The sequence below is a fragment of the Talpa occidentalis genome, unplaced genomic scaffold (assembly GCF_014898055.3).
Source record: "Talpa occidentalis isolate TD23 unplaced genomic scaffold, MPIMG_talOcc4v2.1 talOcc4.5, whole genome shotgun sequence".
Classification (NCBI taxonomy): Eukaryota; Metazoa; Chordata; class Mammalia; order Eulipotyphla; family Talpidae; genus Talpa; species Talpa occidentalis.
In genome coordinates, this window is record NW_023604861.1 from 63,923,420 (window position 1) to 63,950,086 (window position 26,667).

A 26,667-nucleotide genomic window follows, 5' to 3' on the forward strand; every position below is an offset into this window, starting at 1 on the left:
TAAGGTAATATATCCAGGATAGCAAAACAAAACCTAGAAGTATTATAATCACCAGGGGACAGAAATAAGCTAGATCTCAATAATTTAAAAAAGAAATATGCCAAAAAAAGAATATGCCAAGAGTTAGCAGAGTTGAAAAACTGGCCAGAGGTCCACAAGGTCAAACTAGATACAAATAAGCAGGAAAACCTGGGGTTAGACAGGCTGGTGCTGTGGAATAGTAGAGATTCAGTTGAGCTTATTTGTGATGAGAGGGCAGGCATACGCCAGATCTTGAAGGTGACAAGAGTAGTTAACACTACCACATGCCAGGCAGTGGTAGTCGCATCCTATAGGATGTCTCATTTAATCCTCCAACTGCAAACCATGAGAGAGTTGCTCATGGTTGCTCGTGGAGACTCAGGGAGATTAAGTAAATTGCCCCCAAATCACAGTGATCATTCTGGTAGAGCCAGACTCAAACCCTATTGCCTGCTTACACAACAATGGGACCCAATTACTTTACTTTCAGCCTAGAAGGTACATTGAAAGTGGTTTCCGAAGCCGGGAAAACATGAGAACGCTCAGAGTATGGATACATAAAGGCAAGGTGGTTAAGAAAAACCAAGTAAGAACTAAGAGCTGCTCATGATCTAATGACCCAAGGAAATAGATAGTCAAATTAATTAGTAGGGCATGTTTTATTTATTTATTTATTTTGGGGTTAGTTTTACAAAACCTCAATGTGATGATGACTTTATGCTCAGGACTCTTGGCACCCTCGCCTTTGCCTCTAAGTTACTGTATGTTCAAGTAAAGCTTAATGGCTAAGGACAATTCAGAGACTGACAGTTTACTAAGTAAACTTATTCTGAAAAGTAAAGGCCTAGAATAGCAGATAAGAGGTAAAGTCATCTGCCTCAGTGAAATTATTTCTTAAAATCAATGGAACTGCCAGCACTGAGGTATGGGCACTAGGAAAAACATGTGGGGCCCTGATGATAGGAACATGGGGTAGGTGTGTTGGGGACTTCTGACTTGGTCCCCAAATGGAATAGATACCATCAAACACATTATTGGGACAGAGTTTAAATTCATCATTCAGCAAACAGTGATTGCCTATAAGAGTATATTAGTCTGAGTTCCAAGAAAATGTCATCGAAAGTAAGGATATGATTTAGCAGAAACGAAAAGTGCTCTAGAACATGAGGATTAAAAAGGATGAGTAAGCTAAATTAACTTTTTTTTTTTTTAATTTTCCAGTTTCATAAGATGAAAAAGTTCTGCAGTGGTGATGGTTGTACATGAAAGTAATCAGTGCCACTGAGCTGTAAATCTAAAAATGACTCAAATGGTAGTGCTATGTATTTCTTTCCACAATTTAAAAATAAAATGTTAAGTTTCCTTAGCTGCTAACGTGAGACAATTAGGAAAACAGTTTTTAAAAAAACAAGAGTTGCTTTCTAGATATTGAGCGAGCTAAGATTTTACTTCAAATAGCCTGTGAGAAATGTCTGCAGCTTATGTAGATTTCTGAATAGCATGATCTAAATACAGTTTTGTTCTTAATGTGGGTAAACGTAGGGAATTTGGAGCAAATCTAGTTTTCAGGAATATGCTGATTTTTTTCAATTCCAAGCTCCAACCACTTCAGGGGTGGCATTCCTCTCAATATGCTCATTGGAAAGGCGTATCACATGCACTATCACAGTTGCCAAGAGAAGTGCCCAGCTCACTCTCGCCCAGTGCTTTCCTCTCCAGAACCCCAAGCGCCCATCAAGCACTGGAGTCCCCCTTCCTGACCCACAGGATTACACGATTCTCTTGGAGAAAAAGTGGTAGCCTTCGCTCGGATTAGGGGGGCCTGGCACGGTTGTGTTCAGATTCTCTTCCACGCACCCCGTTCCCCAAAGTCCCCCTGACCGGCCCCGATAGAATGAGGTGAGACTAGAGACCAGGCAAGGGTCGCTGCGGGAGGTAGCTGCCTGGATCTCGCGAGAGCTAAGAACGCGCGAGAGCTAGGAGTTTCCCCCGTGGGAAGCAAGACGAAGCCGGCTCTACGATGGGGCGCTTCCGCGAAGATGGCGGCGGCGGCGACTCGAGGCGCTCGGCTGGCGGCCTGGGGCGGAAGCCTGCGCCGGGGTTTCGCTGCCAGCCGGCGGGCCTTCCCGGTCCCCGGCCCCTGGGCGGCAGCAGTGGCCGGCGTGGCCCTGGCAGGAGCAGGAGTGGCGTGGCACCACGGCCGTGTGAATAACGCGGCGTCCGAGGGCAGTCTCACCGTCCTGGCACAGGTAGGGACGAACCCTTCCTCGTAACCCCAGCCAGGCCCTCCGCGTCCGACGCTGGGAGGCGGGGAGGGGTCTCCCCCCGGCGGCCCCAGCTCTTTCCCCGGGACCAGGGTCAGAGCTCGCGGAGAAAGACCACCGACGGGTGGGCAGTGCACCTTCCTCGCCGCCATCCCCAGCGCGCGCCAGAAGGTATCAGAGGCGGGCGACTGGGACCCCGCGCCGGCAGAGCACGAACAGTGGCGCTGAGCCTGGGCGTGTCTTAGCTTGACTTGCGGAGTTCTCGCTGCGCGGGCCCTCCCGCTCGCCCCGTCTGTGCTAGTGCTGCTCGCTTCTGCTGGTAGTGCACGCCCAGTTAACTCACCCGGAACAATCATTGCTAACCTTTACGATGAAAACCATTACGGCTGGTACTTGGTATAGCTTGGAAAAGTCCTCATAGAAGACCTTTTTAATCAAAAATCTCAACCATGAAAGTTAAACAGTTGATAATTTCCGAATTTTGCTATTCGCTGTAGGAACATTATTATATGATCATATAAACCTTGGAAGTCTGCACTTAGTAAAAGACTTTTTTCTAAAATGTTCATGTGTTAAAGGGTAAAGGTCAAATTCTTTAGTTCGGTATAAAATTGCAACGTGAAACCTTTGAAATTGTAAGAAAGCTCTACTTTTAAATATCTCGTGGACATTTTAATTTGAATAAGCTTGTGAATGTTTTTGAAAGGCAAATGCAGTATTTTATGTTTTTTAGGTTATACCTTTGTAATGAAAAACTGAAGGAACCAGTAAGATACAAATGAGAGGAAACTGTTAGGGGGAAAAGGATGTCCTAAAGCTAATTCCATACAGGCTTTGTAGACTCCACCCCTGACTCCAGACCAAAGCCAAAAGACACTGGGAACTCCAAATCCCATCACCACCAAAGGGAAGGTGGCTGGAACCTGAGGGTGGGGTTAAGCAGCCAGGTGTGGTATAAAGCCAGATACGTGGGCTTTGGAGGAGATCCCCCATTTTGACTCCCCGCCAGCTCGCAGAGTTCGGCCAGCTCTGAGAGTGCCTTTGGGTTTCCAGGTCTGCGGATCGGGTAGGACTCATTAAAGATTTTATTTCCCTATTTTCTCCCTGAGTTATACATTTCCTTAATTCCCTTTCCCTTGTAAATAAACCTTTTATTAACCTTTTGTGTGTGCCTGTAGTGGAGTATTAATAAGTCCCTTTTAAGCGCGCGGGTGAGGACCCACAGCCAGGCAACCCGTTTTATTTTATATCGGGGTTGCCCTATAACAAAACCAGTACTTGTGAATTAAAATTTAAATATTGACCAATAATATTTGTATTGGATCAATCTTCTAGATTTGTAGGGTTATGTCAAGATGAAGCAGGAAATTTCCCAAGTCTGCTGGTTGCTGAAGTGGAGATGTTGCTGGGTGTACTGCACTGCTTGTTCGCAGTGGTAGCCCTGGCTACCTTGAACCCCCTTCCCGAACAATAAAGAATGCTTATGCTGTGATGGATGGGATACCAATTTTCCTCATACAAACTGTATAAAACCCTGCCATTTTTACTCTTGGATGCTCAGCCTTTTGGGAGCTATCCCACTGAGCTCCCAGGTGTGACAAGTAAATTCTCTCTCTCTCCACCTCTGAGTGCTGTCTGATTTCTCTGGGAAATTGCCTTAACAAAGAAGTTGAATTTATTATTCATCTTTGGTTTCTCTGGCTCTGTTTTCAGTCACTTAATTCATCCTGTTTAGGAACCTTTGGTTAATCTTCCTAAGAGTATCACTTTAACCACATAATGTACTGTTATTCAGAAACTTAGTGCCTCATTCTGCCCATAATAGCATACACTTTGAAAATTCTCTATAGTTACACCCTGACCTGTAACTATTCAGACACATCTTCCAGTCAAAATGATGCACTGCTTGTCCTGTAAATGTGACTTCAGGGCCTCCCCTGGTGGCGCAGTGGTTGAGCGTTGGGCTGCGAAGCTGCCCACAGCCTCTGCAGCGCCTGGTCAATCTCTGGCTGCCAGCAAGTGTCCCACATGGCGAGGCAGACCTCTCCTGTCTCGCCCGCTGCTCCCCTCAGCAGTGTATTTCCTTAGTCTGCCTGTTCTGTTCCCCGCTCTGTCTCTGGTGAATTCTCTGACCCTCCCGCACTTCTGACTATACCCAGTGCTTGTATAAATAAATAAATATTTTTTTAAAAAAAAGTTTGAAAAAAATTGACTTCCATTTTCCCTCTCAGCAATTTGTAGATTCTCATTTAGGTTCATCCATTCCTGCCCACTTCTACTCTGTGTTTTAATTTTCTGATCTGACACTAAGGAACCAGTCAGAAACAAATGGAGAGGAAACCAGTAAAAACTACAGTGGTGTAGTAGTTTGAATTTTTTCCAGCTCTCTCCTTACTCCCCAATGTTTGCTACTCTCAGCCTAACTAAAGTAATATAACTTTTATTATTGCCAAATTTCCTTTTTTTTTTCTTTTATAAGATCTGTCAACACAGCATATGCTTGATCTGCTGTTGGACCAATTTAAAAGAATGCTTCTCATTCTTTCGTCATCACGGTTGATTGAAGAAGAACACACATTCCTCTCAGCAACAATTGCTGGTGCAACAGGAATTGAGAGAATCTATAGTTTGTAAAACTCCCTCACCTCAGTCATCAGATTCTGATAACACTTCCTTAAGTTAAAAGCCTATTAGTCCTTCCAGCACCACCACAATCACTGCCTCCACTTTGGAGATTTGGGTACATAATTGAAAATGACTGAGTTAGTTATATACCGTTTCTGACATAATTTTACTTTATGTATTGGTGCAGTTATTTAGTATTGCAAAATGATAAAATCTAATAATAGTACTAATGTCTTTCATTTTCAGTGATCACAGTAAGTGGTTTTTCCCCAGTAAAAATAGTGAATTTATATCATTTAAATCCTACCAAAAACTTGCATTTATGTAATGGAGACAGCTTCCTTTCTTTAACCAGCCCTTGCTTTCTTCTCTCAACCCTTCATAGAATTGAAGAGAGTTAGAACCTTGGTCTGGATAAGACTTGATAAGAAATATCAAGATATTTCTTTGATAAGAAATATCAAAACTGGGCCTCCCCGGTGGCACAGCGGTTGAGCGCTGGGTTGCAAAGCTGCCCGCGGCCTCTGCGGCGCCGGTTCAATCCCCTGCTGCTCCCCGGCCACCAGAGGAGGGTCCCACATGGCGCGCAGACCTCTCCTGCCGCCCGCTGCTCCCCTCAGCAGTGTACTTCGGTCCTTCTGCCTGCTCTGCTCCCCACTCTGGCTCTGGTGACCCAGTGCATGTATAAATAAAACAAACAAACAAATAAATAAAAACATGCCTCTATAAAAAAAAAATTAAAAAAAAAAGAAATATCAAAACTGGTTTATGAATACATTATACGTGTGTTCACTGAAGTAGCACTTTTAATTTCCTTCAAGAACTTTCCCTTTGGGGCCTCCCCTGGTGGCGCAGCCGTTGAGGGCTGGGCTGCGAAGCTGCCCACAGCCTCTGCAGCACCGGTTCGATCCCCAGCCACCGGCGAGGGTCCCACATGGCGTGCAGACCTCTCCTGCCATACCCGCTGCTCCCCTCAGCAGTGTATTTCGTCGGTCTACCTGTTCTGTTCCCTGCTCTAGTCTCTGGTGAATTCTCTCACCCTCCTGCGCTTCTGACTGTACCCAGTGCTTGTATAAATAAATAAAATCTTTAAAAAAAAAACAACTTTCCCTTTGCATTAACTTGGTTGACTGGTACAGAGGCCCAGCTTTAGCCTATTATGACTTTTGATATCCCTTCCTTACAGAGTTTAATCATTCATAGACGTGAGAGGTCTGCAACTCTTCACCTTCACACTTAAAGCCATTGTGGGATTATTAATTGGTCTGATTTCAATATTGTGTGTGTAGGATAAGGTAAAAAAGTATCAGGCTTTTCTTTTTTTAAAGATTTATTTTTATTTATACAAGAACTGGGTACAGTCAGAAGCGCGGGAGGGTGAGAGAATTCACCAGAGCCAGAGCAGGGAGCAGAGCAGGCAGAAGGACCGAAGTACACTGCTGAGGAGAGCAGCGGGCGGCAGGAGAGATCTGCGCGCCATGTGGGACCCTCCTCCGGTGGCCGTGGAGCAGCTGGCGATTGAACTGGTGCTGCAGAGGCTGCGGGCAGCTTCGCAACCCAGCGCTCAACTGCTGCGCCACCAGGGAGGCCCAGTATCAGGCTTTTCTGCTCTCCCACCATTAGGATTGATGATGGATCCCTGCAGTCCTGAATGCACGCCTGATGATGGGCACCTGTAGTAGGGTGTGGGCATGCATAAGTGGGTACACCTGGGCTAAGACTGGGCTTATAAGGGCGGCTTCACGGGGACATGAAGAAAGCAGAACCAAAAGAAGCAGAGACCACCAGAGAATGCCAGAGAACCCAGATAGAGTGAAGACTCGGGGACTGGGAGGCCTGCCAGCCTCCTGACCCCCCAGCACCCCTGCCTGCCGTGTACCTGGTTGTAGGGTAGGTAAAAGGTATCAGGCTTTTCTGCCCTCCCACCATTAGGATAGATGAGGGAACCCTGTGGTCCTGAATGCATGCCTGATGGCAGGCACCTGAAGAGGGTACACCTGGGCTGAGAGACTGGACTTTTAAGGGCAGTGTCACAGGGATGCCAGCAGCAGCAGAAACCAAGAGAGAGAGAACGCCGGAGTGCCCAGATAGAGTGAAGACTTGCTGGGGGCTGGGAGGCCTGCCACCCTCCCGGCCCTCCAGTACCCCTGCCTGCTGTGTACCTGGTAAACCCCAATAAAAGCCTGCAAAAAGCCACTGAGGGCTCTGACTCCTCCTTTACCCGGTCTTCTGGATATTAGAAAACCTGCTCAATGGTCCTTCCTGACCCTACAATTGGCGTAAGTCGGCAAGATGATCCATGCAGACGGGTATGGAGCCCTCCGAAAACCTTGAGGGACTAATGGGTAACAGACTGTTTGCCTGTGACGACGCTGGAGGCGTCATGGCGGCACAGGAGATGGACAAGGTCCGGGAGCTGTGGGGTGAGACCTTGCGTGAAGGAGACACCCGAGAGGACCAGCCAACAACCCCTGAGTCAGCAAGAGTCATCAGCGAAGAGAGGACCACGATTTGGAGCTCGCCAGTGCTGATGCAGGGAGAGGCCAACAGACTTGGACTAATGGACTTGACTGATGGACTGACAATCCCGCCAGAAGGTGGAGGAACTTTGGCAAGTTAAGTTTTTGGGACCCTGGGGGAGGATGCTACTGTTTGTACACCCCAGGACATGAGAATCTGGGGGTGGCCAGTGGGCCTTGGTGACCAAAAGCAGCCTGTGTATGCCCAGCAGCTAGGCAGAGGAGAAAAGCCAACTGAGAAGGCAAAAGCTGGTGCTGATGCTAAGTTTGGGAAGCCCTGAGTGTCTGCTAAGCACTAAGCTGAGGAAGGCCAGTGAGTCTCATAAAATCACCTGTGGGTGATGCCCTGCTTGTTGTCGAGTGAGGGTGAGGAGCTGAGGAACCCGTCCTTGGGGGATGGGTGGGGAACATGGCTTGGGGTGGAACCCAAGCCGAAAAGGGGACCCAAGAGAGGCCTCGTGGAGTTTGGATCCCCGACCTATGTGCTTGTGCAGGGAGTTGGCCTGAGTGCAGGGGTCTGCGTGTTGCATTGGTGGCTATGAAGGCCGAATGTTGGAGCGACCGCAGACAGAAACTCTGAGGGGTGACGATTACCTCCAACTGTATAGAATCGCCAATCCCAGAGTGAGTGCATCCTGGGGGTGGATGCCGTGTGTGGCTTGTAGCCGAGACTACAGCCAGAGAAGGCCAGGAAGCCTGACAGCTCCTGGTGTGTTACAGCAGATGCCGTGAGTGGTTCCCCTCCCTCGTATGAGCAGTGCCTTTGGCAGCAGAAGTGGTGGCTCATCTGCTGGTACCAATAATTGTCTTTTGCCACTAGGTTGGGGCCCTGCCTGGACTTGTGTTCTGTTGTATTTTGTTGTTATATTGTGATATATTTGCTTTTGTGGGCCATGGCTTCATTGTTTATGTTTGCTAAGAAAATTGTATATATGTAGATTGTATGGCAGAAAACCCTGGGGGGTAGACTGTAGGGTAGGTAAAAGGTATCAGGCTTTTCTGCCCTCCCACCATTAGGATAGATGAGGGAACCCTGTGGCCCTGAATGCATGCCTGATGGCGGGCACCTGGAGTGGGTACACCTGGGCTGAGAGATTGGACTTTTAAGGGCGGCATCACGGGGATGCCAGCAGCAGCAGAAGCCAAGAGTTAGAGAGAACACCGGAGAGCCCAGATAGAGTGAAGACTTGCTGGGGGCTGGGCCACCCTCCCGGCCCTCCAGTACCCCTGCCTGCTGTGTACCTGGTAAACCCCAATAAAAGCCTGCAAAAAGCCACTGAGGGCTCTGACTCCTCCTTTACTCGGTCTGCTGGATATTAGAAAACCTGCACTGTGGCCATCCTGACCTTGGACTGGTAAATCCCAATAAAGCCTGAAAAGCCACTGAGAGCTCCAGGACTCCCTCCTCCTTTACCCTGTCTGCTGGAATCATAGAAAACCTGCTCGGTGTCCCTCCTGCCGCTACAGTGTGTCTCAGAAAATAGGGAGACCTGAGGAAAGAGAGAGAGATCGTTACTAATTGGTTGGTAGAGCCATCAGAATATACACATAAAGTGATGTATTCATTAAGGTGGCTGTCTTATCTGGAAACAATTTGTGGTGCTCCAAAACAGCTATAATAGTGTAGCGGTGGGAATGGCACAGTGTAGGAGCTCTATGATCCCAGCAGACGAGCAAAGGAGAATCCTGCAGCCCTCGGCTTTTTCAGGCTTTTATTGGGATTTTACCAGTTACCAAGCAGGCGTGGGGGGGGAGGTGTTTAACCAGGAGACTGGCAAGCATCCTAGCCCTTGGCAGTTCTTCACTCTTTCTGGCCTCTGGCGTTCTCTTGTGGTCTCATTCTCTCTCTTCTGCTTCTCTGTTCTCTCTAACACCATTATTAACCTTTAAGCTCAGAAACTATTTTTTATATTCTGCAATATAGCATTCTGCCCAGTATTTATACAAAATACTGTATAAGTTCTTATTAGTGGAATTAGAGTATCATAACGCTCCTGTGCACATATTATATATTGTTCATTCTAGCTGCCCTTATAAATAAAATATTTAACATACTTAAAGTCAGGGCACCTCTAAGAGTCAGGGTGTCTTACAATCCTTTTTGACAGGTGGCAGTCGTGATCTAGTTGTTATTGCCTCAGAATGTGAGGATTTGGTCACATTTCATTTCTTAAATTGACAAAATTCATTACATTCATTGTTTGACAAAATCTTAGTCTTTAGGAGAAGAGAAACTCAGGACATAGAAATACCTTCCAAAGAAACATGAAATAAAAAGGGTTTCCCTCAGATCAGGAAACAGTAATTCCCTAGTGTTCAGGACAGGTGAAATACAGACAAAGCAAGCTAAGAGTGGTCAGGAAAAGATGCTATAGATGCTTACAAAGAGATGCTGTTTGTAACTATTGTCAAATCATGGTAGGTAAACTAACACAATTTGAGGATTAATAAGTAATATTAGGGGATCTTTCTGAATAGATAAAAAGACTGGCTTAAAAGTCCAAAATCTTATAATTTACTTAGTTTTATAACCTACCTGGAATTTAGATTTGAGACTTGTCCAAGAAAAAATATAGCGGAGTTTTCTAGTCATTCCTTCATATTGTAAAGCTTATTTGAGATCTAGATTGAATTTCATAGGATCTCTTCTATAGTTCTGTTACTGAAATCTACTATAAATGCTAAATTTGTTATTTCATAAATTTGACTAGGTGCCTTCATGTTGAAAGAAAATAAAATGCTCCCAATTCTAAGTCTGACTTTGAATCTATGAGGGACAAATCAAGATCCATAACTCATTGAAATTTCATCCACCTTAAGACCACATTTAGTTATTAATATTTTACTGTACAACTACCATCTAAAGTACTTATACATAACATTTAACTTTTATTTATCATTTTACTAACAATAATTTTAAGAAATTTTTAAAAAAATCTTAGCACAGTCCTTGACTCATCCTGGGTACTCAGTAAATAATTGTTGAATGAATAAGCGAGTGAGGGAATGAATGAACAAATAAATGGAGAGAGTGCCCACCTAAAGCTGTGTTTAACATGGCTCAGTGCAGTTTAAAATTAGCATGTCTCTCTCCCAAGCGTCAGGCCACCTTCATTGTCTTTTGCACATTTGCAGTTTTACAGCATTTGTCACCTGTCACTGAGTAGTGGCTAGTTAATTTACAGAATGCCCCTTCGTTTAGATTTGACTGATATTTCTCATGACTTAAGCATTTTTGTTAGGAATAACACTAAAGCCATGCTGTATTCTTTTCAGTGTATCATATTATGAGGTACACAATGTAGATTTCTACTGATGATTTTAATTTTTATCATAGGGAGATACTTTGAGGCTTTCCTGGGCTTTTTCTTCTCTCATTGTATTTATTTACATTAGTTTTTCAGTAATTTATATGTTTGGATTCATGGATTCCTATTTTACCCAAAGGTTTTAATTCACTACCATCATAAATCTGACTAGATTTCGGTCTTCCCATACGTAACCAGTCTCTTGAAAAGTTATGGCTTGGAGTTGCCATACCCAGCTACCATTTCCCCCAGAAAAGGGGAATGAGGGAGAGAGGGACTGCAGCCAGCTCTTCTCTAATTGATATAAGAGAGCCTTTAGCAAAAATAACAGATGGTTTGCCTAGGCTATGGTAAATTATAGTCTCTGACATGTCAGAGAAATAAAGGGAAAGAGGCAAGTGAATACCAGGAAAAGTAGATTCTAGGAAGACAAAGGTCCTAATGCTTTTCCTTAAATTGTATTTAAATGTTTATCCATACTGACATTGATGCTGAAGTGATCTAAAATGGCTTATAAAAAAAAATACCAGATGGTCTCACTTATAGAAGGAATATAGGGGATCAAGGGGAGAAAATGATAACAACAAAACAAAAATAAACAGACAACCATAAATCAGAGACATTCTACAGGGGAGAGGGAGGGATCAAAACGAAGGTGGGAAGAGCACAAGGACTATGGTGATGGTGCACGGGTGATTTGGTGGTGAAAATTCTATGGTAACTACACCTGAGAAAAGAAAGCAAACATTGTAATAATAAAAAACAAATAAATTTTTTTAAAATGCTGCCAATTATAACTTAAATTTGTTAAAAGAACAAATACAAGATGAAGTTATTTAAAAGATTATGAGTGAGACCATCTGGTATTTTTCTTTTTCTTTCTGGCTTATTTTGCTGAGCATGATCCCTTCCAGCTCCATCCACGTTGCTGCAAATTGCATGTGTTTATCTTTTTTGAATGCTGAGTAATATTCCATGGTGTATATGTACCACATCTTCTTGATCCAGTCATCGATTTTTGGGCATTTGGGTTGTTTCCAAAGCTTAGCTATTGTAAATAGTGCTGCTATAAACATAGGGGTGCAGGTGCTCTTTGGAATTGATGTTTCTGTATCCTTTGGGTAAATACCTAGGAGTGGAATTGCTGGATCATATGGAAGCTCTATGTTTAGTAGGTCAAGAAATCTCCACACAGCTCTCCATAGGGTTGGACCAGTTTGCACTCCCACCAACAGCGCAGGAGAGTTCCTTTTTCTCCACATCCTCGCCAACATTTGTTGTTGCTAGTTTTTTTAATGTGTGCCATTCTCACTGGTGTAAGATGGTATCTCATGGTAGTTTTGATTTGCATTTCCCTAATTACAAGTGATGTTGAACATTTTTTCATATGCCTGTTGGCCATTTGCATTTCCTCTTCAGAGAAGTTTCTTTTTAGCTCTTCTGCCCATTTTTTGACAGGATTATTTTCTTTGTTGTTGTTGAGTCTCATCAGCTCTTTGTAGATTTTTGTGATCAGTCCTTTATCATTAGTGTTGTGTGCAGAAATGTTCTCCTAGTCGTTGGGGTTTCTCTTTGTTTTTGTTATTGTCTCTTTTGCTGTGCAGAAGCTCTTGAATTGGATGTCGTCACAGCTATTTATCTTTGCCTTCACTATCACTGCATTGGGTGACGTGTCTGTAAAGATGTATTTGATGTGCATATCATGTAGTGTTTCACCTATATTTCCTTCTATGTATTTTATGGTTTCAGGTCTTATGTCTAGTTATTGAATCCATTTTGAGTTGATTTTTGTGTATGGTGTGAGGTAGTAGTCAAGCTTGACTCTTTTGAATGTAGCGACCCAGTTTTCCCAGCACCATTTATGGAACAAACTTTCTTTGCTCCAATGCATATTCTTTGCTCCTTTGTCAAAGATTAGTTGACCATAAATCTGTGGGTTTATTTCTGGTTTTCAATCTCCATGAGGTAGGAGAGTACCTTGCCTTCTTTTTCGGTTTATTTCTAGTTTGATGACTTCATGGTCAGAAAAGATGGTTGGTATGATTTCGGTCTTGGTGTATCTGTTGACGTTTGTCTTGTGTCCCAGTATGTGATCAATCCTGGAGGATGATCCGTGTGCGCTTGAGAAAAATGTGTACTCAGATTTTTTTGGATTTAGTGTTTTGTAGATGTCTGTTAAGCCCAAGTGCTCTAGATACTTATTTAGAGATTTAGTGTTTTTACTTATTTTTTGTCTCGTTGATCTATCCATTGTTGATAGTGGTGTGTTGAAGTCTCCCACTACGTATGTGTTTTCTCTGATGTCTGTTTTCAAAGATGAGAATAGTTTTCTGATATATTTTGTTGCTCCTTCATTTGGTGAATATGTGTTAATGAGTGTTACTTCTTCTTGAAGTATTGTCCCCTTGATCATATGTAGTGACCGTTGGGGTCTCTTTTTATCTTTTTGAGTTTGAAATCTGTTTTATCTGATATAAGTATAGCTGTTCCTGCTTTCTTTTTTTGGTCCATTTGCTTGTAGGATTGTTTTCCATCTTTTAACTTGGAGTCTATTTTTATCTTTTGTAGCTAAATGTGTTTCCTGGAGCCGGCAAAAGTTTGGGTTTTGTTTCTTAATGCAGCCTGTGACTCTGTGTCTTTTTATTGAAGAGTTTAGTCCATTTACATTTAGAGTTAATATTCATATGTTAGCATCTGTATTTGCCATTGTGTTTGTCTTTCCTTTGATTTTATTTATTTATTCTTTTAATAACTTTTTTTTTTTTTTGGCCTTCTTTCATTGTTATTCGTCCCTCTGAGGTTCTGGCTTTAGGACTCCTTGTAGTATTTTTTGGAGTGGGGGTTTAGTCGTAATGAAATTCCAGAGTTTCTGTTTGTCTGGGAAAGTCCTTATTCTTTCTTCATAGAGGAAGGAGAGCTTTGCGGGATAGAGTATTCTTGGTTGGCATCTGTTTTCTTGGAGTCTGTTGACTATGTCCCTCCACTCTCTCCTTGCCCGTAGTGTTTCTTCAGAGAAGTCTGATGTCAGTCTGATTGGTTTTCCTTTGAATGTTATCTGTTTCGTCCTTCTTGTCAGCTTCATTATTTTTTCCTTTTCTTGGATTTTTGGGAGCTTTACTATTATGTGTCTTGCTGTATTTTTCTTTTCATCATGGAAGTTTGGTGTTCTTCTTGCTTCTTGTTTATCAATTTTCAGCTCCTTCACGTTTGGGAAGTTCTCTTCAATTATCTCCTTGAATATTTTCTCTGTTCCTACATCTCTCTCTTCTCCTTCTGGGATTCCTATAACACTTTTATTTCCTTTCCTCATGGAGTCAGATAGTTCCCGAAGTCTTTTTTTTTTTTTTGGTCTTTTTCCTTTGTACTTCTCTTTCCTTTTCTGTTTTGGTTCTTTTTATTTCTGTATCTTCAAGAGTACTTATTCGTTCTTCCATTTCATCTATTCTGCTTTCATTGCTTTTCCCAGAGTTCTTTAGTGCCTCCATTAATTCTTTGATGTCCTGCATTTCTTTTACTTCCCTCTTTAGGGACTCAGTTTCATTCTTCTGATCGTTAATTATTTTTCCCTTATCATTGTTTTTCTTTATGACTTCTGTCAGTTTTTTAATCACGGCAATTTTAAATTCTCTTTCTGAACGCTCAGAAGTTCTTCCAAGTTACTGTCCTTTCAATCTGGTAGGTGGTTTTCTTTTTGTGGTGTGCTTTTTTCCTGAGGAGTTGCTGGGCTGCATGTGGTTTTTCTACTTCCTACTGCCTGTTTTCTAATTTGCCGTATTCCTTGGGACACTGTGTTGCTAGTACTGGCCGGCATTTTGGGCGAACTTCGCAGCTCACCTCTGGCTCCTCCGGGAGCCTTCTGCTGGTTTTAGGCAGTCTTTACTGGAGAAATGTCCCTGTTCTAAAATGGCGATGCAGGACGCACTCCCTGCATGCCCGGTCTGCCCTGGTGTTGGGTTCCCGCTCCCCCTCTGGGCTCGGACAGCAGGCCAGAAGGGGCCTGGCATGGGCGAACTTCCCAGCTCACCTGGCTCCTCCAGGAGCCTTCTGCCGCTTTCAAGCCGTCTTTACTGAAGAAAGGTCCCTGTTCTCAAATGGCGATGTCTAGAATTAATTCTTAACACATAATTGAGCCAAATGAAAAAAGGGACAAAAACTAACTATATTACATACATAGCTTTGTGAGATTTTTAAATTACAGTCAGAAGCTATAAGTGGTTTTTTGTCTTTCCTTTGGAAAGATATGCAGTGAAAATTTATTTAAGCTCATGGATGGTAGCCAGTTGAATACTGATGGATAGATACACCAGCATACCACGTTGGTTTTAGAGAAATCATGTTAGCCATGAACAAAACTAAGTTTGATATCTTAAATTAGTACAATATTTGTTTTGTACACAGACCAATTGATAATAAAAATATAGTATCAACTAAAGTTTTAAATTGAAATGTTATTTTTTAATTAAGAAATTGAAAATCTGCGTCTCTTGTACGCTCTTGATATCTTTCTATTTAGCTGAAGCTTTTAAATTGTTTCCATCTATTTTTGTTTTAGATAGGATTTTGTTTTTGTGCAGGCAACATATTACTGTTGTTAAAAAAAATAATTCCTATCTTTGGCCAAATTTTGCGTAAGGTTTGATAGAGTATGGGTCTTAAGGAACTTGATGATAGACATGAAAACTGTCAATATTCATCCACAGACCTTAAATTAAAAACTATTTTCACTGTGATTTTCCTTTAAACTGAGGAAGGTTATAAAGGGGAACTTTTGCTGGGCTTTGGGGATATGGAAATATGAATGGATCACCAAAATGTGGTGGGAGGATGGGGAGAAAGCAGTGCAGTGTTATATGAAAGAATCACTTACTTTCTTTAGTCCCCAACTACAAAAAACACCTGTAGACTACACATGTTCCCCCAAAAAGGGATAGGAGGAAGGAGAGAGAGATTCTTTAATCCATCCCTCCTTTGTATCATACTGTGTCACATAGGATACACTATCCTAAATACTGCTATTCTTCATGTCAGCCTTTATTTATGATTCAGCATTCTGATAACAGCACTTTCCCCAGGCTTACTTGAAGTTCTTGGTTACGTATGAGGCAGCCTTTTTGCATAGATGTGTAAGGTTACAAGTGTTAAATCATAACCTGTCTCCCAAAAGCTTCCTTGTTCCTACTGCTATCCTTCTCAGCTGCCCAAAAAAGAGAGATCACAATCAGATAAATATACTGATACCAGACCTGTTATTAGTTTTCTGTGTAAATTTAATTATATAATCTTGAGACATGTTAGTCTAGTACTTATCTTGAAAAGTTGCAAGTCAAAATGTCATGGTTGTAAATAACATTGGAAAAATTTTATCAGAACTTGAAATTATCTTTGTGGGACACCTATGTTTACCATATGCTACTAGTTCCTTTCATATTTCTGTCTACTACTTACTATCTTCTGTTATGCCTCCCCCACTAGAAAATGAGTGCCTCTTCATTTTTCTCATTTATCTTTAAACAATGCTGGGTCATAGGCAGCATGCAATAGTAGTTGATTTATTGATGTTGAATATTTACAGAAAGAGTTCACAAAGTATTTCATTTTCTGTGTAGGCAAATAAGCTAAAATAATTCTGAAAATTTTATCAGAACTTGAAATTTATCTTTGTGGGACCCCTAGATATTCTTTCAATTACACCACAGAAAATCAAGGACAGTAAAGCAATTATACTTTAGCCAGATTAAATAAAGGTCCCAAACTAGTAAGGTTTTACTTAACAGTTTGTCTAATGATTAGTAAGGTTTTACTTACAGTTTGTCTAATGCAATGTGGATATATACTTTAGACGTATTGAAAACATTGTAATCTTTTCCCATTTTCTTACTGAAAAATGTAGAGAACAAAGAATGCTCAAAAAAGAACCGAGAAGTAACTTTTCTAATTTGTTATTTCATGGATAAAAAATAGTACCCTAATGGTAAAGCACCTGTTGCTTTAGAGGCAATAAACTAGTGAATTGTTTTAAAAGAAGTCATCAACTTTCAAAGACCTCTTTTATCCATTTCATATCACTGTTTGCTCTTAATTCCTTTGTCACATTTTTCATGCATTACAAGTAATCCTTGAAATCCATGGAGCATTTTGTATATAACCAGAACCATGTGGAAGATTCTCACGTGTTCAATAGAACTCCAAATCCCAGCATTTCTTCTGCTCCTTCCTTCCCACATATTAAGTTTTAGATGCAGATTTGAGAAGCAAATAGTCATAGTAATAGGAGGAATTCATCCCCACTTCCATCACTTTCTACCTACCAGCACACTCTTGGGTAGGTTTTGGATAACAGAGAGCCGCCAGCAGGCCCTGAATGGCTCTTTGATCTCACCACTGCATTCCATACTCTTCCTAGCTTCCTAAGGAGCTACTTGCTCAGGCAGCTGCTTACTAATGCCAGTCCACTGTTATTTATGTGTAACAGTATATATTTAGCCAATAGAGTGGATTTGTAGAAATATCTTAGGAAGTAGCATTATTCAGATAAGGGTTCTGGTTAGTAATTCTCATTCCACTCCCACGAAAATAGTCCTCTCGAACTACAATAAACAAGTTGGAGTGAGGAGAGGCAAAACAACTTTCTGCAGTATTTCAGGCTGTATAGCTTGACTAAGTTGTCCCTCCTTGTTCTGCTTTTACTTCCCCGTGCAATGTTTAAGGGCTATACATATCTTTTAAGGATAATCTTAGAAAGGATGGGACCAAGGTGGTGGAATAGGGAGAACTTGTGCTTACCTCCTCCCATGTTCACAGTAAATCTATATCTAAGTATGGACTAATCTACACAGAAGCAAACCTCAAACCCAACCAAATAAAGCTTCTATAACAGAATAAAAAGGCAACATAGGGATGGCTAGGAGAGAAAGAAATATGTTCACACTAAAGATGAAACCACATCATAGGGAATACGTGGCTAAGGTGCAGACTTTACCCTGGGGAACTGGGGAAGGACAGTACTTAAAACCTGGCATCTAAACCCTATGATCAAACATAATGGAGACAAACTAAATTCCTAGAACTCCTGCATTGAGGACCAGAGGAAATTAGCACAGGATGGCCAAGGAGAAAGTAGAGGTTAAGAACGTGCCCTAAATAGCCTGTGAGCAGACTCCTTTGCCCTGGAACCACATAATTACACCATTCTGCAGTGCCAGGGCCTATGGTTAAAGGAATCCTAGATACAGTGTTGACCTGGTAGGTGAGGAACACTAGGGAATTATCCAGAGTTAGTCACTGGTAGGCACCAACTTGGGATCCCCTTGCAATCTTGCTAACAGCAGAGTGGGCACCATCTTGGAACCCACCTTTAATACTACCAGAGTCCAAGGGCAATCCTTGATTAGAGCTCCACCCACCCACTGGAAGTGGCCCAACCTACTGCAGAGCCAAAAGACAAGAAAATCCATCCCAGACAGATGAAAAGAGCCCACCCTTACTAGTCACTACCTGCTTTCTGGCAGTAAAACTATACCCCTGAAGCTATGTGAGCACCCCAGACATGTTCCACAGGATAGCCAGCTAACAAAGGACGCAGCTGTCACCTGCTACTCTCCTCTAACCTGCCAGACCCTGCACCCTGCCAACCCATATGTGAGCTCTGCCTCAGCTGCCCCATTTCATTTCATTTCATGCCATCAGCATGACAGGCTTTGGTCCCTGCATGCCTGCAGCAAGGCCCCACTTGAGCTACCTCAGCCACACTCTGGAGGTCCATCTCTTTGTCTATACCACATCAGTCATAGGGCTTCTGAAGTACATACTGCAGCTACTATCACCAGGAACCCAGCTAGCTTCCGCAACCTAGGATTGGTAGAGTGCAACCCTTCCAACCTGCCTAGCAAACTGAGGGCCACACTACCAGTAGCTACCCACCTACGTGAGTAGGTATCATATTTAATCCTCATTTTACAAAAAAAAAAAAACAAGTCTTGTCAAGGTTAACCAATTTGCTTTGATCAACGCAGCAGTTAACTTCTTAGCAGCATAGGCATATAATGTTCCATTCTCGATCACTGTCCTATACTAGTGCCTTTAAAAATTTAATATGTTAGGGGGCCTCCCCAGTGGCGCAGTGGTTGAACGCTGGGTTGCAAAGCTGCCCGCAGCCTCTGCAATACAGGTTCGATCCCTGGCCACCGGGTGAGGGTCCCATATGGCTCACAGACCTCTCCTGCCGTCCGCTGCTCCCCTCAGCAGTGTACTTCATCATTCTGCCTGCTCTGCTCTCCCCTCTGGCTCTGGTGAATTCTCTTACCCTCCCGTGCTTCTGACTGTACCCAGTGCTTGTGTAAATAAATAAATAAATCTTTAAAAAAAAATTTAATACATTAGGAAAATAGAGAAAACAATGTGGGTAATAAGAGTTGAGGTAGTTTCATGAAAAGAGTGGGATGTAAGCCTGGCTCTAGAAGTAACAAATGGAACTAGAAGTAGTCATCCTTATTAATAAGCTGAATGTCTTATTCATTCATCCTTCTGAAATCAATAAGCATCTTTATAACCACTACTTTGAGTTATTCTTCAGGCATTTTGCTCGTATCTTCTTCTCTAGGGTCTTTTTCCAGAGTTTTGTTTTGCTCTTTCATCTGGGGCATGTTCTTCTGTTTCCCCATTTTGCTGCACCATGTGGGTAGCTCCCTGACCAGAGATCGAACTCGTGCTGCAGTGGCTGCTGATAGCTTCATAGGTTGTGTCTTAACCCCTTGTGCCATCAGGGAGGCCCCACTACTGTGTCATTAATACCTAAAGCAGTGCTATGTAGGATACTCAGTAAATATTTGTTAAATGAATAATTTAAAAGTTTGGAAGTTGTTAGCCCTAAAGGCTAAAATTACTCTTTCAAGATTATTTTATAACCAAAGAAAACAAACTGGCAAAACAAAACAAAAATAACTCTTAGGCTCTGAAAACTGGTTGTTACCATCAGAACGGGGAGGGGGGCGGGGGGAGGAAAGCAAGGAGGGGCAAGGTGATAGTGTATGGGAATGGGTGCTTTGGTGGAGGGCAAGTAAAGCATGTGCACATGTTGAGGTGTGAAGTTGAACTCCCAAAATAAATAAATATATATGTATAGTTGTAAACCAGTAGCAAATCAGTAAAATTTTGATGGGAAGGAGAGAAAGATCATTTTAGAAGAAACTGAGTTGGAGGATAAAAATTCTTAAATTACAATCTTTTTGCTTTTAGAAAAATGTCTATGGGAAAATGATAGGAGGATCATCTCTTCGTAAACAGCGCTTTATGCAGTTTTCTTCATTGGAATATGAAGGAGAATATTATATGACACCGCAAGACTTCCTCTTTTCAGTTATGTTTGAGCAAATGGAACGTGAGTTGATTTTTTAATTTTTAAGTAAAAAAATCAAATATTAGAGCTAAAAAACCTGTTTTTCTGAATTAGTAGCCACTTTTTGCTTTATTATCATTATAGTTACCACTTATTAATTTAAACTTTTGTTTAAATTAATGTGTCACAAATGTAGTTATCTAAAAATATGTATTTATCTTTAAATACTTGTTTTGTATGTGGGTTTTTCTAAAGAGACAGGAAAAAAGATGAATTTTTAAATGTCACTAAGTATATTATTAATTATAAATAGAACAATTTATCCAGGATGTTGGTTTTTGGTGGGATTTATGTTTTAAATTGAGCCAAAATATGAAACTAGAGTAATTAGGAGGGCCAGATAATGGAGTCATGATGCCATGACTGAAAAAATAGAATACAAAGCAAAAATCCACTGTTGTAATAATATTTCACCCTTTCTTGATCTTTTAGCACTCTCTACCCTTTATATAAATATATTTCTGAAAAAAGTAGAATGAAAAATAGAAGCAAAAACCCCAAAACACTTATTTCATAATTTTGTTCTGTATGCCCTCAACTTTGCTATTCTAATTCCAAATGATATCAGAAATTCTTAGTTTTATTACCTAAACTAGTCTTTTTCATTTCACAGAGAGTAGCTATGCCCCTGTCCTCTGCACCCTATATTATAGAAATGTTCTATAGAAATGTTTTAGGAAAACTTCTTGGATTGCTGACACCTTTCTTTCAAAGTATGCTGGAAGTTCTACCCTATACTAGCTATATATGGGACAAGTAAAATGGGCTAAGGCAAGGTGAACAGTAAGAAATATGTATAGATTGAATGGAAAAAGACTGAGGACTCTTTAGAATTAATGTTTGTATCCTTTGGGTAAATACCTAGGAGTGGAATTGCTGGATCATATGGAAGCTCTATCTTTAGTAGGTTGAGGAATCTCCACACAGCTGTCCATAGTGGTTGGACCAGTTTGCACTCCCACCAGCAGTGCAGGAGAGTTCCTTTCTCTCCACATCCTCGCCAACATTTGTTGTTGCTAGTTTTTTTAATATGTGCCATTCTCACTGGTGTGAGATGGTATCTTGCACCCCTATGTATATAGCAGCACAATTTACAATAGCTAAGCTTTGGAAACAACCCAAATGTCCAAAAATAGATGACTGGATCAAGAAGATATGGTGCATATACACAATGGAATATTACTCCACATTCAGAAAAGAAAAACACATGCAATTTGTAGCAACATGGATGGAGCTAGAAGGGATCATGCTCAGTGAAATAAGCCAGAAAGAAAAAGAAAAATACCAGATGGTCTCACTCAAACAGGAATCTAGAAAACCTAAATAAGGGACCAGAAAAAAGAATAACTATAAGAAAAAATCAAAATCAACAAACAACTATGAACCAGAGACACACTTTGGGGGGGGGGCAGGGAAAGGAGGGATTGGGGTCAAAATCAGGGGGTTGCAATTGTATGGGGAATATAAAAATATAAAATACAAAGTTTCCACATTAAAAAAAAAGACTGAGGACTTGGGGGGAGCATTATTTATATTGAATGATAACTTGAACAAAAACAAAATAAATGATTATTATGTGTTCTAAGGACACTAAGTTCACTAGTCACTAGAACTAGAACCAAAAGATTACTTTGGGGAATAGTAAGTGATCAAATTGAGAACCCTATGAGGGCCAGATTATATAAAGAATTTCAGTGACCCCTATTCAACCACCACAGAAATGTGTATTTCGTGGAGATGGATGACTTCATCCTCAACCAATGAGGTAGAAATGAAGGTTTATGAGCCAGAAAATAAGAAGGTAAAAATATATTTAGATTATTTTGGTACATCTTTGGAAGGAAGTTTGGAAGTATGTATGAAAAATCTTAAAAATGTTTACTCCACTGATAGAGTGTGTTCATTCCTACAAATTAGCCCAATAATTGCAGAGATACAGAATGATTTCTTTTTAAAAGTAATATAACCGGCTTGTACTATTCTCACACAAATGAAAAAAAAGAAACCTGAAAATCAGCAACTCTGCTTATATTCATTAAAGAATGGAGACCACAGAACACACAGACATAAAAACTGTAGATAGATACAGAGAAACAGAACATACCTGGGGCAGAAACCACCACTGAAGCCAGCATCTGCTAGGAATATTGAAAGAGTCATAGGCACTAGCTACTGGAACCTGAGCATAGACTAGCTTGAGAAAAAAAATACTATGAAGACCTAGCACTGATGGGCCTGTATACTTTTTTGTGTTTTACCTGAAGTAGCCCCATCACCTTCTCCCTGTGAAGGTTTAAGAAAAATATGCTTCCAGTGTGGGGAGGGGAGAAGTAATCATTTTATTCTCGCAAAGGCCTGCACAGAAAGCAAACTATATTACCTAAGTCTAGCCATTTGTGTTTTACCACAGCCTAACCAAATTGGGGGTGGAGGAGTGGGTAGAGTAGGCAGGTAGGAGGGAAATACCCAACGCTCCAGCCTATTTCAAATAAGGGGGATAATTGAAAACCCTTGTGAAGATCATAGCCCAGCAGCACAGACTCACAGACAAACATACTGAATTGTGGGATTGTAGAATATCTCCCCTACCCACACATCTCACAACACATCATTAGGACTCCTGTATAACAAGAGTACAACTGAAAGAACTTAGTATCTCAGACATTAAGAAGTCTCTAGAGAAATGAAAATTCAAGGGATGCAACAATTTTAGTCTCTGACACCTACATTACCAGCAAACAATAAACACACCCTAGTGCTTGCCAGATACAGTCTCACACTAAAGGCCTGTTTAATTCAGTGTTATCTAATATATCATATCTGACTCTAAACAACAAAAAAATCAAGTGGCATGTTAAAAGGCAAAAAGCACAGTCTAAAGAGACAAAGCAAACATGTATCAAATTGAATATAACAAATATTTTGTAATTATCAGAATAGAAATTTAAAATAAGAATGATTAATATACTTAGGGCCTGGTCTTTGTGTACCCCACCCCAGACCACCCTTCTGTTCAATGAAGTGTGAGTCTCCTAGATGCAATATGTATTGGTCTCTATTATCCAGTGGATATTTCAGTCTCACCCTTAGCTATGGTACTCTTTTAGTTTCTGTCTGGTTAACTGTTATGTGTTTCTCTTGGATGGGAAGCAAGGAACCTATTCTATAGCCATTTTGATGATGTCATCACCTACAGTGTGTCACTCACTCTGTCATTTGATTGGAGAGTTTACATTTATGGTGATTATTGAAACATGTATTCTTTACTACTGTGCTAATTGATTTTCCTAGTGTATTAATAGTTCTCTATTCATTTCTTTTTTTTCTTTTCCCTTCATGTTTAATTTTTTTTTTTTTTTTTTTTTGGTGTGTCCAGGTTCCCTTTTCATTTTCTTTCTTTTTTTTTTAGATTTATTTATTTATTTTATAAGCACTGGGGTACAGGCCAGAGGTGCAGGAGGGTGAGAGAATTCACCAGAGGCAGAGCAGGGAGCATAACAGGCAGAAGGACCAAAATCTACTGCTGAGGGGAGCAGCGAGCAAGACAGGAAAGGTCTCCCCCGCCACGTGGGTTGCTCCCTGGCGGGCCAGGAATCGAACTCAACCCGCTGGCGCCACCGGGGAGGTCCCTCCCTTTTCATTTCTTTTGTATTTTTACTATAAGTTTTTCCTTTGTGGCTGCCACGGTTTCAAATATAAAGTCTCAAGTCTGTATTTTATCTGTATTGCATTGATAGCTACTTATATTTGAATGTATTTTGGAACTGCATTTTTGCTACTCCCTCTTCCATTTTATATATTTAAGGTGTCGTATTGCCCCTTTATGTTATATAATTTCCAGAACTATGTATTTATTGTAACTTTAATTAATTTTATTAGATTCATTTTTTAATCTTCACTTTGCTTAAAGGTGTGTGGTGCACACTTTTTCAGTTAGTGTATCTTTTAAAGTGGGATGATATCAGTTTAGATGAGTCCCTTTAGCATTTCTTGCAGTGCTGGTTTAGTTAAGAACAGTCTGGTAGAATCATGCAAAAGCTGGATTAGAGAAAGTTTCAGTGAAAATGGGAAAAGAAGGAAAAAGTGCAAAAGTAGACACTGAGCACTTCGGCATAAAGGGAAGGAAAGAGATGAAGCAGTAGATAGAAGTGGAAGTGATCAAGAAAGGAAATTTTTTAAGATAGGAAAAATAAAAGTATATGTGTTGTCAGATGATAGTGGGAAACTTGACAGTGTAGGAAGGAGAAGGATGAATTTCTAGAACAAGAGTTCTTGAAAAGGTGAGACAGGAGTGAATCTAGAAACACTATGGAAGCTTTTCATTAGAAGGAGCACAGAAAGCTCCTCCAAAATAGCAAGAATTCAAAGCACACTATATGATGTGAGCTGGTAGAATTTATCTGTCTCTTTTTTTCCTCAGTGAATTAAGCAAGACCATCAGCTGAGAGTGTAGAGGAGGAAGGCTATTTAGAGATTTGCAAAAACAGTCCTCTAAAACAGTAAGAAAACTAATGAACTAAGAAATATATGAATGTGAATAGCCTTATTAAAATCCCCACTTGAGTTTATTATTTATATATTTAAAATGAGTCTGATCAACGTGACTCGTTATTTTTCTCAGTCTTCTTCAGCTGCACAAGTGCTGGCATGGAGTAGGGTGAGTTGGCTTTGACCAGAGTTGTAGGTTAGCCAGGAGCACATGCCAAAATGAAATAGAAGTGAAGGAATTGGTGTGTATGCATTGGAATGATTATAATTGTTGACCGTAGAAGATATGCAGGTGGGAAGTTATGACATAAAGAGGTGAGGGATAATGAAAAGATGATGGTATCAAATAGACTCATAGGTTGGTTGGAATTGGCATACATAAGTGAGGAAAAAAAATGAACAATACTTTTATATAGTATAGTTGAGAGTACAGGTCTCTGAGTAGCACAGAAATGTAGAAATGGAGTTTGAGTACTGTAGAATGTAGAAATGGAGTTTAAGTACTTGCTCTGCCACTTAGAGTGTGTCTGTGAGCAGGTTTTTAAGCTCTTTGAGTGTGGATTTCCTCATTTGTAAAGTGGGAATGTAATATATCTAAATGTTAATGTAAAGATTCAGTAATATAAATAGTGCGCTGAGGATTAGGACATAAAAAGCTCTGAATCTTTATCTACTTTATTATTATTTTTACTAAGGAAAATGTAAAGATATTGGCAGTTATATCTGAATCCTCCAATTGTCAGTGATTTTCATTTTTTACTTGTATCTTTGAATGATGTTGCAATGAGCATTTTTATTCCCACAATAGGTATTTTCAGTTGTAACTCAGGTTGTTTCAATGGTAAAAACTGAAAACCAAAAGTTAATGAGTTTATGTAGCTTTGGAAAACCAGAAGTGTTTGGAATGAAGTAATATGGTGATTTTTGTATCTGAAGCACTCTTTCCTAAGACACAAAAAGCATATATCTGTAGCTTTTGTTTATATATCTATACTCCATAATCATTACTGGTAATGCAATGTGTCCACTGTCTGAAAACACCTTGAAAGTTTTTTTTTTTTTTTTCATATCCAAGAGTCCTTTTACAATACAGATTTCATTATGAGTGAGGTCGCATTTTAACCCTCTGTTTAATGACATCTTCATAACAGCAAGGAGTAAACAAAAGTGGGTCACAGTAAAGATGTTACAAAGTTTCTGGGGAAAGAGAGAAATAAGGCCAGTAGGATGATATCAAGGGAATTTTGCCCCATGCTGCTCATGTACTTTACTTCTGTATAATGCATGCCCTTCTTTTCATTAAAATTTGTCACAATTTATTACATAGATTTTGTTGATTATAAATAAGCTAGATTTAGATTAACCCATTGGCATTAACAGTTTATTCTGAAAACTCTGAAAAGGGTTAAATTAGGGTAATCATTATTTTCCATGATACATATACCAAAGTTGATTGTGTGAATTCATGTCTTTGGGGATTGATTTTAGACTTTTGGAATTCCATAAATGAATATAAAAATTTAAATCATTAGTTAAAAATACATATTTCTTATCTTTTCCACTATTATAACTGTTTGATTTGAGACTCCCAATATCTGTTTGATTAGTCTCCTAATATCTGATTGTTTCCTGCTCTGTAAAATTGGTTGTCATTTCATTCTTTTTAATCATATGTGATAACACGGAATTTCCCAAATTTGATCGCGAATTCACATGGCACACTTTTTAAAAATTTTTCAAGTCCTACCTCTGCCTCCCCTGATGATTTTAATTTAGAAGGTTTGGAATAGAGCAATGAAAACAATAACATCCTCTCCCTCTATCTACCTTTCTCTCTTATGTTCCTATATTTTTAAGAGACTTTTCCCATGTGATTGTTTTAATCACAAAGTTTGAAAATTATTTGAATAATACATGTGAAGATGTCTTGGAAAGTGTTGTATCACTATATTGAGTCAAAGGGTAGAAATAGTGAAACCAAACTGACCTGAAGCTAGTTCTTTCTCTACTACTTCATTAGACCTATTGTGACCTTGGGTAAAATAACT

At 40.5% G+C, this 26,667-nt stretch overlaps 1 protein-coding gene across 1 annotated transcript in view; it reads left to right on the forward strand.

Moving 5' to 3' along the window:
* Positions 1-2,038: 2,038 nt before the first annotated feature.
* MICU2 (mitochondrial calcium uptake 2) overlaps positions 2,039-26,667 on the forward strand; it is a 78,205-nt gene continuing 53,576 nt past the window's right edge. Inside the window, exons 1-2 of the mRNA XM_037527342.2 lie at positions 2,039-2,270; positions 19,972-20,113. Of these exons, the coding sequence (XP_037383239.1) occupies positions 2,061-2,270; positions 19,972-20,113 (352 nt within the window). The 5' untranslated portion in view covers positions 2,039-2,060. The remainder of the gene's footprint in view (positions 2,271-19,971; positions 20,114-26,667) is intronic.